We start from the raw sequence: 15728 nt of genomic DNA, 5'->3' as shown, positions 1-15728 counted from the left end.
GAGGTCCTGATCCAGCAGATTTGAGGTGGGAGCCTGCAATCTGTGTTTTTGGCAAATGCTCCACACATGATTCTGATGCAAGTGATCTCTGGCTGTGCTTTGAAAAAGGACTTGAAGGTGTAGTGCCCTTTGATTGTACCCACTCCCTGCTTAGAACCTTCAGTGAAAACCCTCCCCCAAGAGACTACCAAATAAAATCCACAGAAGATGTAAAAAATTCATACCATTTGGGAGTAATATAGATTTTTAATTTGTTGAGGCAGGGTGTATGGGTCTGGCTATGCACAGTCCCTGCAATGCCTACAGGTATTGTCTGAGTGTTTTCTTATTTATTCAGCAAGTATTTATTTATAACTCTGTGCCAAGCACTGTTCTAGGTGCTAAAACTATAGTAGTGACTAAGATAGCTAAGGTCTTCGTGCTAATGGAGTTTATTGTTCTGGTGTGAGATGGAGGTAATGGAGCTTATTATGTTCTGGTATGGGTTGGGGGGTAGGGGTGGTGGGGAGGTAGGAGAGTTAGGCACTAAACAAAGAAACAAACAATATGTACAAAATACCTAGTCAGGTTTACTATATGATTAAGATAAAAACATCATGGTGAAAAAACAAAACAAAACAAAAAACAAAAAACAAAAACATCATGGTGTGTGACAGAGTACTTGGAGGTTCCTGTAGTTTAGGAGGCCAGAGAAAGCTCTCTGAGAAGTGCAGGTTGAGACCTGCATGAGGAGAAGTCAGGCATGCAAAGATCAGAGTAAAGAGTGTCTCAGGTAGAGGGGACAGCTAGTGAAAGGGGCCCTAAGACAGGAGTGAGCTTTAGTGTTCTCAGGAAGCTGGCCAGAGTGGCAGGGGAGCAGTGAGCTGGTGTGGAGCAGTTGAATTCCAGTGAGGTGGGCTGTCATGCCCTGTGCCCTGTAGACTAGCTGTGGCCAGTTGGATCAGAGATGGGTGCCTACGTCAAAGGCCACCAGCAGTTTATGCAATACAGGCTTGCACAGGCACTGTGCTGGGTACCCTGCACTCTGCTGTGTGGCACGGGTTCATAGCTCCTGTTCCAGAGCTCTTGGGATCTGAATGTATATTGGATTTTAGAATATTTTGGGTTACTGAAAGGCAGAATGGTTTGTATACCACATATTACATTAATTTCTCCAGCAGGGTCTGGGGCAGCACCCTGTAATCAGCTATTGTAGAGCAAAATGTTAGACTATTCACACTAAGTGAGATAAATTAAGATTTAAATAGACTCACATCAGTTCCTGTCAATTTTTGCTGTCACAGGAGTTTGGTGCTTACGTTGGGGAGAAAGCTTTTGACTTTAAGAATTTCCTATACATTTTTGATATTGTGGGGAAAAATGATGCTCTGAACCGGCAGATTCTTCTGCCAGACAGAAGACTGTCCCGTCTTCTCTTTCTCCTGTGTGAGACCTCAGGAGGCACTGAGTACATGCATTTGCACAATCGCACATTCACACAGCAGCAGGCTGAGGCGTGGACACGAGCAAGGGTGAGTGGAGTGGTGATCTGCAGTAGATTTGGGGGTGGCAGCAAGTGGCCAGGGGCTCAGTAGGCCTGGGCTGCAGAGGAAGAGGGGTTGGGGAACTGTCAGAACTTTTGCTGCTTTGGACACATCTCCGGTTTCTTCTGCCTCCCATGGAGCCACACAGCAAACCTTTATGAACTGAGCAGGTCTGCCCGTTGCAGCCAGAAAAGGCTGAGCTGGGGAAGGGAGCAGGCAGGAACACCCCAAAATCTTCCTCTCTGTGTGAGAACCTTGTGCAGGATTCAGAACCCGAATTCCTACCACACTGTGACATTTAGTTCTGATCTCTTTGCATGCTATATATGTATTTATTTGTTTAAAAAATATTTACTGAGAACACAGAAAATTCTGGAGAGGCCGAATGGGGTAGTAGTTACAGAGCAGGGACCCTGGACCAGTCTCTCTAGATTCTGATCCTGACCCTGCCTCTTGGAGGTTGTGTGATCTTGGTCAAGCCACTTAAAATCTGTGCTTCAGTTTCCTCCTTTGTAAAATAGAGATAATGCTACTTACCTCATAGGGTCGTTTATAGATGAAGTGAATTAGATGAATTAGAGTAACAGCTCACAGTGAGTTCTATATACACATTGACTATTATTATTATTTATTATTTATTCTTTTTATTTATGAGAGTGAGAGAGACAGAGAGAGAGAGAGATTGGCAAAGACACAGGCAGAGGGAGAAGCAGGCTCCATGCTGGGAGTCCAATGCGGGACTTGATCCCGGGACCCCAGGATCGGGTCCTGGGCTGAAGGCGGGCGCCAAACCGCTGAGCCACCCAGGGATCCCCTGGCTATTATTATTATTATTATTATTATTATTGTTATTGTTATTGTTATTATTATGCCAAGCACTGCTCCAAACACTGAGGATATGGCAGTGAAGACTGGGGGCTCTGTAGAGCTCTCATCTACTCCTGTAGAGCTTACATTCTAGGTAGATCTTGACCTTCTAGAAGCAGAGAACATTTCTTTGTATATCTATCCATGTCCAGCACTACCCTCTGCATCCTACAGGCCTTCTCGTGCTCGAAAGGTACTTACTGAACACCTGTGTAGGCATCTGAGTCAGGCCTGTGGGGCTTGTAAAATCATGAGACAGTTCCGGCTCTCTTGAGGCTTACAGTTCAGAAAAAGAGTGAAGATAGATATACGAACAAAAATACTGTAATGTACAGTGATATAAAAGCCCTATAAAATGGGCAGCTCGGATGTCTCAGCAGTTTAGCGCTGCCTTCAGCCCAGGGCGTGATCCTGGAGACCCGGGATTGAGTCCCACATCGGGCTCCCTGCATTGAAGCCTGCTTCTCCCTCTGCCTCTGCCATTCTCTCTCTCTCTCTCTCTCTCTCTCTCTCTCTCTCTGTGTCTCTCATGAATAAATAAATAAAATCTTTAAGAAATAATAAAAATAAAAGTCCTATAAAAGGTGTTTCAGAAAGTCTTCTGGACTGGCTCGAACAAGCTTCAACTCTTCTCAGCTGCATGCCAGGCACTTAGGGAAAGACAGCCTATTTATTTGCGAATCGTGGATGAAAACGAAACACTGGATGTCGCATCAGTTTCCTGTTCTTCTTTTCCTACCCCTGGTCCCAAAGAATGCTCCTTCCCACATCTGAGATCTTCTTCTGGATATGATTGGTGATAGATGTGTCGTTAATAGTCCTTCATGGACATTCCCAGCTGGGTGCTCCTGATCCCCATTTTGGTTGCTTGCTTTGTTCTTCATAGCAGAATTTGGAGAGTTTGAGTAGGGCTTCAAAAATCATGGGAGTAAGTTGCACATCAGAGCAAGGGTTCCAGATTTATGGTCCAGCCATCCTTATACACTCGCCTTCCCCAGATCCACCCAGAAATAGGCCTGTTTTTCACTGGTCTGTCTCCTCTAAGGTTAAGGTGGTGGTGGTGGTGGTGTTTTCGTCAGAAACAAGGCCTTCCAGTCACTGGTTCAATTACCCTTGATACTCAGTCTACTTGTTAATGGCCCAGAAACCTCAGCCTGTTAATAATACTCAAAATTAACCTTTATTGAATGTATATTTTGTGCCAGTCATTTTGCTCAGCACTTTCATATACTTAACTCTCACTAACTTTAAGACCCTGAGTGTGATTTTGCTCAGTGAAACCCCAGATTGCTTCTAGAGTAATCAAGTAGCATTGAGTAGTCTCATCATTATCCCCAGTAATACAAGAGAAAGAACAGAGCTTCCAGAAAGTTGAATAACTCACCTCCAGCCACACACTTAAGTGCAGGGGTGTGATTTATATCCAGACAGCTGACTACATATCTACATTCTTTGTTAGATTAACAATAGTAGAAATCATGCCTCGGTCACATTGATCAGTAGAAAATTCACTCTGGCCTGTTGTTCATTTTAAACCAAAAACATGTCCACTCTTAGTAGGTATGATTTATGTTTTTTTTAAATTCCAAACAAAAAAATCATAGCCTTATATTTATCATAGGAAAATCCTGCCACTTAGGCTGACATCTGCTTTGCTTTTTCTGATACTACTCATACTTTCAAGTACTTGTAGACAGTTCCAGCCAGAACTTAAACCAACAAAAAACCTTTAACAGTCCTATAAAGAAGGGAACCGGTCCTGGGAGTCTGGAGAAAAGACTTTGATCTTCCAGTGCTGAGTACTTTGTGGGTTGAGTCAGAAGTGCTCTATAGGGACGCCTGGCTGGCTCAGCGGTTGAGCATCTGCCTTCGGCCCAGGGCATGGTCCTGGAATCCCAGGATTGAGTCCCACATCGGGCTTCCTGCATGGAGCCTGCTTTTCTCGCTGCCTGTGTCTCTGCCTCTCTCTCTCTCTCTCTCTCTGTGTGTGTCTCTCATGAATAAATAAATAAAATCTTTAAAAAAAAAAGTGTTCTATAACTTGATTGTTGAATGCATCAATGTTGTACCACCTTTGTGGGCATTTGGGTTGTGTGTAGATTAAAAAGAACAACTTCCAGAGTATATTAGAAGGAGTTTCCCAAGTAATCTTCTGAATTGCTTTTTATTTAGAGTGCTTACAATGTTTCCACAGGCCTCATATAGTCTTGGATTGTATTGAGAGTTTCATTTAGAGTCGGCTGAGAGGCACCATCAATGTCATGGGTTCATCTCGATTGTACAAGAATTGAGTTGGGTTTCCTTCTCTATACAGCTGCTCATTCGGAACAGCCTCTAGGGTGTGTTTTTCCCTTTTTTCCGTAACACTAGTTTATTATCTGACATGTTTAGAGTGGCAGTATTTGATTAAAAGATGATGATTCTAATCCATTTTGTGAAAACTCAGTCATTCTGGCATTGTTGGAGGAGTAGAATTTCTGGGTGTAGTCACATCTGGTCATCACAAGAATGGCCCTATTTGCTGGGCACTGTGCTTAAGGCTTTTGCATGTATCTTATCTCATTCCTACAACTGTTCCTCTACTACTTCCACTCCTGCTCTTTTCACTGAGTCCGACATGGTAGTTCTGGATCTTAGAACTACTCTCTACTTCCTCTTCTCCTTCCGAGTTTTCTCCACATTACCTTTCTCTCTTCCCTACTTCTTCTTGCTTCATGCCCTAAGTAGGTCAGCCAGGGGTGGAGGGAAGTCTGACCCATCCCTCCCCAGTTGACAGTTGAAGGAAGGAAGCAGAGGAAGCTGATGGGGGGCTACCTGGGACAGTAAGGAAAATGGTGCTGGGAGCAGAAATGGGCATGTACTGACATTGGCAGATAGTAGAGTTAAGCTCCAGCTAAATCTGAATGGACTGGAAGGCACATAGAAATAATTTTTACTGCCCAGAAGTTCATGATAATCTAATAATTTTATATTTATTGGATTGGTCATTTAAAAAAAATCATCTCCACTGGTTTCTTGACTGAAATCTATGCAGTGATAACTGGGCAGATGATGAATACTTAGCATTCAGTGTCTAGATTTGTGATCTACAGTGGTTTTCATTTTATTCATTTCTCTTTTGGGAACTCCCCGCCCCCTTTTTGGAAGGGAATAAGGAAGAGAAATACCTAGGGCTATATGTGTTATGTGAGAATATTCAGTTCTTCCCCTGTGCCTCCCCTATGAATGTTTTGGGAAGAATAAGGCATTTTGGTATGTCTGTAAATGTTTTGTGCCCATTAGGCCCCTAGCCTTGCACTGGGTTTCAACTAATACCAGGCATTGGACACCACAGGGAACCTTTTGCCCACCCCCCTCAGTAACTGCCTCAGTTGGAGACTTTTGGTGACTAGGGAAATGTTTGCACTTCATAAGTAATTTAAATTTCACCAGCATTGATTTTTACATGAGGAAGTCAAGTTCAGAACTGCATTTTCTTAAGAGAGGTATTTATAACATCATAGAATTTCAATGTTAGAAGGGGCCTTAGTTATAATCCTAGTCTCTTTTTTTAGACTTTCGTTCTAAGCCTTATGTGTGCATTTAGAGACTAGTATTCAGCATTTCTGGTGGAAGCAATACAGATAATTCGGGGATGTGTCATTCTTCTCTCTACTTCTGTCCTTAGTCATAACAGAGAGAGTCAAGCACACAAGTCTGTTTTTGTGAGTATATAGTGTGTAAAGGGGTAATTGCTCTGGGCTGGTTCAAGCTTAGTTGGAGACAAGGACATGATGACCCATCCGCTGTGGTCTTTTTCCTCTAGCAGGAGCACAGGTGAACAAGATGACACCATGTTGTCCTTCTTTGGAGGGCATTGTTACTATGCTTTTATGATCCATTAGGATTCTCTCGTGACACATTGTCACATTTGCCTTGATTCTGTGTTTCCTGCCTGCATCTTCAGTGGTCAGGTGTGCCTCCAGCATGATCTTCCTTATGACCCTGTGCATTGCTCTCTAGGAATGCATGGGGCAGACAGGACGAGAGCCTAGTCTGAGGTACGAGGTGAGTAACAGAGACAGGGAGACATGGATTCGGGTATACCCTCATCTGTCCTTTTTCCTTCATTGCTTTCTTTTGTCTTTTTATTCTCTTCCTTTACCGATAGTTCCCTTGCTGCAGGCCCTCCATTTTTAGCCACATTCACAGTTTGCTTCGTTAGTGAATCTGCTCAGATGGGTGAGTGATATCTCTTCCAGCTGATTGGCATCTCTGAAGTATGATAATATGCATACAGCTGTAGTGTAAATAGGAGCAGTTGTGGAGAAAGGCCTGTGAGTAAAGGTGCGAGTTCTGGGACGAGCACCATTCTAAGTGACACTAAACATTATAGAGATTTAAGAAAGTAAAAGGCTGCTACCCATCCTCTCTGTTTCTTTGACAGTTTCTGAAGTTTGGACAATTGAGGGTTCGTGTGCAGGAGAAAAGAAACCCAAATGGCATTTAGCATGTAGATGGTGCCACAGGTGGGCAGAAGCACAGCCCTGACTCAGGTCCTGCTGTCCTAGTAATTGAAAGGCCTGAAACCCAGCTTCCTAGTAGAGAACAAATAGGCAAATAAATTGGAAGCTTCCTTCTTATGGTTTATTGATGCTGTTTTGACCAAGTAAAAACATCATTTACCCATAAAGGCTCAAATCTAAGGTTGTTTTTCTTTCTTTCTTTTTTTTTTTTTTTTTATATATTGGCTATTTGAAAGAAGCGTTAGGAGATAAAAGGAGGAAAGAAGCTAATACCATTATCTAATATTTAGATAAAAACCCTAAGCAAAACAATTAGATTTATGGTATTTTTCTGTAGCTGTTTTCCTTGGCATGGCTAATAACAGCCAGGCTTGCTTGTTTCTCTCCTTAGGGTTATGTTCAAAAGAGGAATCAGAGCTTTATCGTAATACATGTTTTTTTTTCTCATTAGCTGGAAACAAAATATATTTCAATAATGAGGGGCAAAGGTCTTGCAACTCAAAGTGGCAATGTAATGTTCCTGGTTTTGCACAAATATTGGTTCTAGTTTAATGGTTTAGAAGAAATAGGGATTGCATGAGAGTCTCAGATTGACTCCCACCCCGACTCCACCCTGCCACATCTGCATATCCCACCTGTATGGGGTGTGACTTGATCCATGTGTCATATTGTCCTGATATCAGTGCCGTGAGCTCTGGAGTGTTCCATTGTATCTGAGAAGGATTTTCAACACACTCATACCAACCAGCGCTGTTTTGGTCAGGGATCTGCAGGGGAGGTGACACGACATGGCCAATGTCCTTTATTGTAGTTATGATGTATCACCCACATTCTCAAAGAGAACCCCTAAGTAAAAACAGATTATACATGTGCACTCACCCGGACAGGACAGTAAGAGAATTTATTAAAAAGATTAGGCAGTTGCCCCATCATAGAACAATAAATAGCAGAAATGCCAGGAAGGTTAAATGTGTAATTGCTGAGTCTAGAATTTAGATTTTTGGACAATATTGAGGTTTCTATGATTTCTTTATTTCTTTTCTCCACAGTTTTTAGCCATGAATGATATTAAAGCCTTAAAATGTTAAAATTTAGAACTTTCCTCAAACTCTCCACTTGAGACATGACTGGAATCAGAACGGAAGAACATGTGACATCTCATGCCTAAAAGAGGTCCAAGTGAAGGAAGCAAATAAGGCAGCAGATGCCAGTGATGCTAGCTAACATTGTGCTCCCTGAACACAGCCTCAGTTCCCTGTCTGGGAAGAGTCTGTGCTGTCTTGCTGCAGCAGAGGTAACAAATGTCAGGTCCTCCAGGTAGAAAGATGCAGCACACTTAACCACCCCACCCCCGCCAGCCCCTGGGACAAAGACAGGGGAGGTGGATCCTGAATGGCCTCCCTCCTTCTCGGGATATGTGTGGTTTTGGGCCAATGACTTCTGTAAGGCCCCAGTCTCCTCTCCTATAAAAAAGGGAGGGGGTGGTGGAGGTTGGTGTCTCCAAGGCCCTTCCCAGACATTAGAAATCTCTGATTTGAAGTCATCCGAGTGTAGTCCCTATAGATACCTTTTCCTGAACTCAAGCCTGAATATAGGTTTAGACATACCCACCATTTTTGGCAGTTAGAATAAGAGGAAGGAGGAGTTCCTTGTGGTTCTGCCATGACAGTGAGCCCCTACAAAGCAGTGTATTTGCTTCTGTAAGTGGCCAGCCTTAAGAGCACTTTCTGATGAGGCCATTCTGTTCTTTATGTTGGCTCCAGTGACAGGCCAGGTCAGCCCATAGCAGTTCCACTAACCTGCCAGTCCACTTAGCAGTTGACAAATTCATTAGCTTCTCCTGTATGCAGTACACTATCCTGGATACTGTTGCGAATACAGAGTAATCAATAACAAGGTCTGCACCCTCAAGAAATGTCTCCCCCGGTGGCCAGCTTAGCTTCATTCCTGGACCAAGAAATAACACAAGGCTGCCTTTCCTGGCTGCCAAGTTCCAGTGATGGGCAGGAGCTCTGTGTTCCGAGAAGAGAAACTGGCCTGGAGGTACTGGGGGAGGAGATGGGGCTCCACAGCCTCTTGATCTCTTCTTCCCCTCCCACAGCCCCTTGTCTAAGCCAGCCAGAATTTGTTTAACTTAGTTTTGTCTCACTCCTCACCCAAAGGCTTTAGTTACCGGAAGTACTGGGGTATCTTGCTAGTGTTCTTAGAAATTCACATGTAATTATATGTAAAGTGATTTTTAAAAATAAAGCAAACTATGCTTTAAGGTTAGGAGAACTTTTTTTTTTTTTTTTTAAACACCCTCCCTTCCCCCAAAAGAAACCTTTGGTGGATTTTTGAAAAGGAAATCATGATTTCTACAGTGGGGAGAATCAAACCTTGGTTGACCTGGCTTATAAATTTTGAGAATTTTGAATGTCAGGTTTTCTTAAAGTAGGATTCAGACCATATGGCATGGGTAGGATAATGTTGGGAATGAATAGATGCTGTGCCATGGACCCTAGGGAGGTTGTAGCATACGTTTCAGCTTTTAAGTACTAGACCTAATTGAATGCCACGGGCTTAATTAGTATATGAATGTGATAGGTATGATTATTTTTTTTTCTATTTGCTCCTCAAACTTCTGTCCATTGCAAAACATAGCCTCTATCTGTTTTGGAGCAGAGAGAAACATTCAGAACAATGTGGAAGACAGTAAGTCAAGTGGAGAGCTGACCAAAGGACATCGTAGCTCATCTGATTCTCTGAACCCAAGACATAAGGCAGAAACTTTGCATTTGAATCCTGTTTTTTATAATTTGTCTTAATCATATTTCCTTCCAGTATGTGTTTTATTTGTAATTTGAAACATATTAAAGCTAATTGAATCTAGGCCTCAGAAGTTTTCTGTAAAGAAATCGCTATCCAGGTGAAAAGGGTTGTAGAGCTTATTGCATGAAATTGTGGGGGCATCATTTTTACCATTTTATGATGAAAACCAGATACCCATGTAACTCCTTTAGAAACCTAGAGGAATGAAACTTCAGAGCTAGAGGAGAAGATGTAATGCAGCTTTGTAGAGAGGGAAGTGAGATGTGTAAGATCACATGGTTCTTGTTAGTAGCAGAGTCTGGTAGCACATCTTCAAAGATGCTGGTTACAGAGGCTGTCAGCCTGCACAGGAGAGTTTACAAGGACCTTACATGGTAACCCTTGGCACTTTTGCATGTTTAATACTACTAAAACAGTGTTACTTTTTAAATTTTTTTAAAAGATTTTATTTCATTTATTTGAGAGTAAGCAAGCATGAGCGGGGGTGGGGGGATGGGGGGTGGGGCAGAGGGAGAAACAGGCTCCCCACTGAGCAGCGAGCCCCGACATTGTGGGGCGCTATCCCAGGACCCCCAGGATCATGACCTGATCCCAGGGCAGACACTTAACTGACAGAGCCACCCAGGTGCCCCAAGACAGTGTTACTTTAAAGAAAATATGCAGTATATCTAAGCTTTCCTAATTCTAAGAGGTGTTTTCCCTAACTGGTTATGAGTTGCTGAAATTTTCCCCATTATAGAGGTAATTAGTAGGTGTAATTGATTAGACAAGGCTTCAGGTTGAGAACTGACCGAAAAGTCCTAGATCAATTATAGAAAATAGGAAGTTGACAGTAATAGCAAAATTGCAGCTGAGAGAAATGCCCTCCAAATCCAAACAACATCGAAATAGCTATTAGCACCGAGTGGTAGTTTACTAGTAAATACATGCTTGCCACACCAACATTCCCATTCCCCACAGGTGTGTGATGCACAAGTTAAAAGAATAGATTATTTTCTTTCTTGCCGTCTTTCGCTTTATTCTTGCTAGTTAGTGGAGAAATGATCTTGGGTAGAAAAATCGCATTAGAACTTTGGTAAGTTGCTTTTTGAAATAGAGTTGTTTCCATGCCACAGACATTTGGAGCAAAGTATGTTTATTGAAATACATTTTTATAGAAAATATTACGGAACCTGTAATTGAAAACTTATGGCAGCATTTCGGGGAGTGATATGTTCTTAATGTTAATTTGTGGATTCGCTCTGAACTCCCTTCTGCTGTTTTAGAACCATTGGCTGAGTGAACGTTTTCCAAGAGTCTTTTCAGATCTAAACTGTGTTTCATGGAATCGAGTATTTGGTGCTTAAATAATGTATAAATCCAGTTGGACAGGATCTGCCTGTCAGTTTTATTAACTTTGACCTTTTTTCCCATTATAAAGATGGTTTGGTAAATATTTAATGGGCCCCTTATAGATCTTGACAGTTGGAGCTGTGTTCCTGGAAACTGGGATACGTATATATGATCAACCAATGTCGCTTAATCACTATGAGTCAGCTTTGGAGGGCAGATATTGTTTTTTGGGAGAGAGGAGTCCTTCCCTCTCCGTGTACTCTTAGAGGTGCAGTGTATGTTGAGACTGCCCAAGATGGTAGAAGTTTTAACGGAACCCTTTAATAGACAGCCCCTCGCATGCATTTCTGCTCTTTGGGGTTTTTTGTTTGAGCAAATGATCAAAATGATGCCAGGTACGCAAAATCACCCTGCCACTCTGCATAGTTAGCAGGACTCTTCCACTCAAAGAGTCAGCAGGGCCAGAATGGCTGAGCTTGCATGGACCCTAATAAGATACAAAGAAGAAGGAGAGCCAAAAGGAGAGACGATTCCTTGAGCCAGGAGGGGACCCCTGCCAAGCTGTCTTTCCCTTTAATTCCATAAAGCCCCATGCATATTGCACTCATTGCAAATTCTGGTGGGGAAGATCGAAACCCAAGTCGCTGACATTTTGAAACATTGTCTTTCAAACTTGTACTGTCCCTTGCTTACATTGATTTCCCATTTAAGAAATCTGTAGGAGAAAAACAAATTTGAGCAAAATTCATTGGTCTAAGATGAGTTGTTTAAAGCCAAATTATGCCCCCCCTTTCCACCCTGAGAAGAGGTCCATTTTTATTATGAATGTGATACATCTTTGTCTTGTATTGTGCAGCCATAAGGCTCCCACAGCAAATTGACCAAGTAAATCAAGAGCCTGTTAAAAAGCAATATGGATGCTCCAAACACAGACAATTTGGTCTTACTGGGTCACTGGAGATCTTCATTTTTATGGCCACTTTCAAGAAGTAGATCATTTCAGTTGGTTCTGTTTTCTTGCACTTTGTATTTGTATGCAGGCCACTGGCTTTAAGTGAGGCCATTTATTTTTTCAAAACATTATTACCCTTTGCGTGCATGGCCCAGTCCCTTTGATATGGTGGTCACCAGTTTCATTACCATGAACTGTAATGTAGCTGACTCTGCAAAGGAAATCTATGCCTTGGAAGAGCATTTTGAAAAGAAATTGATTCAGAGCTTCAGAGTGAATTACTATTTGTATGTTTAGTTAATTCTAAATAAATGTTTGAAGGACCTTGCCTAATTTGAGAAGGGAAGGAGAAACATATTGGATGTTATAAATGGTCTCAATCCAGATTCTTAGCTTGGCATTTTCATATTTGAATGTTTTATTTACATCTGTTCAGAATTGGGATACCTTTCAAGGATAATTTTACTATTGAGAAATTGATGACAACTCTTAAGATCTAAAATACAAAAGTATGGGATTAAAAAAGGAAGATAGCAGTCATTGTCAGATGTCAGATTGGATATAACCTTCACTTGGCAAAGAGTAAGAAAGATGAGTTATATTTTAAAACAAAAGATCCTGAATGGTAGCAGTTATGGGGGGAGGGCAGGCTGACTGCAGTGGGACACAAGGGGACTTTCTGCAGTGATGGACATTATCTGTACCTTGATTGGGGTGGCAGTTTCACAGTTATCATAAGTCATCAAATTATACACTTAAAATGTGTGCCTTTGATTTTATGTAAATTGTAACTCAAATGAGGTGGATTTTTTTTTATTGTTAAGTCCTGTTGGATTTAGAATTAGGCAGTGTTACTTCTCTTTCCCAATAGCGAAATGGAGGTCTAGAGAAGTAAAATGATGTGTCCTGAGTAACTTTGAAGCTCGGCAGTTTGTCTAGAACAAAGCAAAGGATGCAGGCCTAGAGCTCACTTGAGAGTATTTTGGTCCTTCCCTGGACTGTATTGTTCCAGCTACGTATGTATAGAGTGTAATGAACTTTTCCATCCAGTTCTCTTCAGTGAGCCTATATCCATTTGTATGTTTTGTTGTAAGATATACTCAGGAGCTTCTTCTTCTTTTTTTTTTTTTTTATAGGAGCTTATTCTTAAGATACTTGTATCTTCAGCACTGAAGACAATGGCCCAGTGGTTCCAAATGTTGAGGCTCTCAACACAGTGTGTTTCATATGTTTATGATAGACCATATCATGCTCCAGGTTAATGCAGTAGACTACCCAGTTATGTGGTTTTTATTATAAGCAAGAGTTCCCAGAACTAATACTAATGAAAGTAATGAAAAATATGGGATGCCCGGGTGGCTCAGCGGTTGGGCACCTGCCCCTGGCTCAGGGCATGATCCGCGGTCTCGGGATCGAGTCCCACATCAGGCTCCCTGCTTGGAGCCTGCTTCTCCCTCTGCCTACGTCTCTGCCTCTCTCTCTCTGTGTCTTTCATGAATAAATAAATAAAATCTAAAAAAAAAAAAAAAAGAAAGAAAGTAGTGAAAAATAAAGAAGGAAGTAAAAATTACTTAAGTTCTGCTACTTAGGAATATACTGTTAACATTTTAATTTTTTTAAGATTTTATTTATTTTAGAGAGAGAGGGAGAGAGACAGCACAAATGGGAGGGGTAAGGGGGAGAGAAAGAGAGAGAGAGAGGATCCCAAGCAGATACCCTGCTGAGTGTGGAGTCAATGTGAGCCTTGATCTCATGACCCTGAAAATCAGCTGAGCCAAAATCAAGATTCACATACTTAACCCACTAAGCCACCCAGATACCCCTATTACTGTTAACATTTTAGAGACTGTCTTTTTAAGTGTCTCTCCATTTATAATGTAACCTGGTTTGTTTTTTATTCAACAAAATGATGTCATAAATTTCTTTCCACATCTTAACCAAGTTCCCAGTTATTGTTGGGCATTAGGTTGTCCCTGGTTCATCATTATGTAATGCTGTGATGAACAACCTTGTCCACGCTGCTTTTCCTATTACAAATACATTCCTTAAAGCAAAATGTTAGCTGCTGCATTTGCAGTGATTTAAAATGTTCTAAGGGGGTAAGATATATCAAGTATTGATAGTTTTATATCCCTTGGCCTGTGTTTACCAAATGGTATTTTTCTTCCCCTTTTGTTTTGTTTCTCTGTGCAGTTGCAGTACCATGCAGGTTTGGCGTCTGGCCTTTTGAATCAACAGTCCTTGAAACGTTCTGCTAACCAGATGGGAGTATCTGCTAAACGTAGACCGAAGGCTCAGCCCACGACTCTTGTCTTACCACCTCAGTGAGTAATGGGTTTGAAACAATTATTTTGTCCTGGGGAAACTCTCCTTGGTGCTTATTTTTGGCTAATGGAAAGTTATTTTTTTGTGAAATTGTTCTTTCTTTTGGAAAGGTATCTGCTAAGATTAGAAACCCAGCATGCAGGTAACATATTTTGCATAGATCTTAAGTGAAGTAGTTATGATGTGGTTCATAATTGACATATTTTGTTTGTGACTTTTCCACCCAGGATTTAAAGATACCATAGCTTTTTCTTTATTTCCTTGTCACATCCCCAAAGTTGGCAGAGCATAAATACAATTGTCCTTATTTAACCGAAGAGACAGTGGAGGAGCCCATTTTGATAATCTGTATGCCACCTAGAGAATCCGGGGAGCAGGGATTAGAGTCGTGCTAGGCTCACTTACTCTTTTAAACTCAGAAACTATGAGCCCTCTTTTTTCCTAGTAGAAGAGAAAAGAAATACTGTAAGGTTCAGAAATGTTAGCTTGGTGATTGTTTTCACGTGTGCACACCACCACATAGCTCCATCCAGATTAGAACACGTGGCCACTGCTTCCAGAATCTCAGGAGGGCTCCTCCCCATGTTCCCAGTCTGTACGTGCTGCCTCCCGACCCAGGTTTAGCAGTGTTCCACTTTCTTTGAATGATTAATTTTACCTGTTCTTTAACTTCATATAAATGGAATCACACAATCTTTTGTCATCAGCTCTTTTTCACTCAGCATAATGTCTGTTATATTCATCCACGTTGTTTATTCTGTTTTGTTGCTGTGTAATACTCTTTTGAATATGCCACAAGTGAGTCATCCATTTATCTGTTTGGTTATTTTGTGCTCGAAGCCCTGGTAGATGAAGGCCAAGGCTCACTCCATGTGGAATCAGAAATGTGAACACACCAGTCTTTGCTGATAGCTACTTTGTGAGTGTGCACGCTCCCCTGAGAGAGGCAGTACTCCCAAACGGCTTGGCTGGGACTTTAAGCACATTCCCTAGACTGGCCTGCCCTCTTGTTGTACCCTCTTTTGGTTCCATCCTCAGTTACAAACTACAGTTCACACCTTAAACAAAGCAGGGGTCACGGGCACAGTGGAAGATCTATGTATAACTCTTGGTGCCCTCCAAACTTAACTACTAATAGTCTAATAGTGACTGGAAGCCTAGAGATAAAATAATTGCTTAACATATATTTTATATATTAAATGTTTTTAAACTCTTTTCTTACAGTAAATTAGCCTAGAAAAAAGAAAATGTTATTAGGAAAATTATAAGGAAGAGAAAATACATTTACAGTACTGTACTGAAAAAAAAAAGTCATGTATAAGTGGACCCATGCACCTCCAAACTCTGTTGTTCAAGGATTAGCTATACTTTTTAAAAATTCCAGTCCAGAAGAGTGTTTCCAGGTGAGACTCA

General features: G+C 41.6%; 1 protein-coding gene across 6 annotated transcripts in view; it reads left to right on the top strand.

Annotated features, from left to right (window-relative positions):
• The window catches only part of MED27 (mediator complex subunit 27), a 196818-nt gene that overhangs the window by 52465 nt on the left and 128625 nt on the right, over positions 1-15728 (top strand). For all 6 annotated transcript variants that reach the window (XR_012008415.1, XR_012008414.1, XM_072778432.1 and 3 more), the window contains exon 3: positions 14184-14314. Coding sequence is in view for 4 of the 6 variants with exons in the window: in XM_072778432.1 (XP_072634533.1) it covers positions 14184-14314 (131 nt within the window). In the remaining 2 variants the exon portion in view is untranslated. The remainder of the gene's footprint in view (positions 1-14183; positions 14315-15728) is intronic.

Source organism: Canis lupus, chromosome 16, assembly GCF_048164855.1.
Source record: "Canis lupus baileyi chromosome 16, mCanLup2.hap1, whole genome shotgun sequence".
NCBI classification, from domain to species: Eukaryota; Metazoa; Chordata; class Mammalia; order Carnivora; family Canidae; genus Canis; species Canis lupus.
Note: the sequence above shows the minus strand (reverse complement) of the source record. Positions and strands in the feature narration are given on the sequence as shown.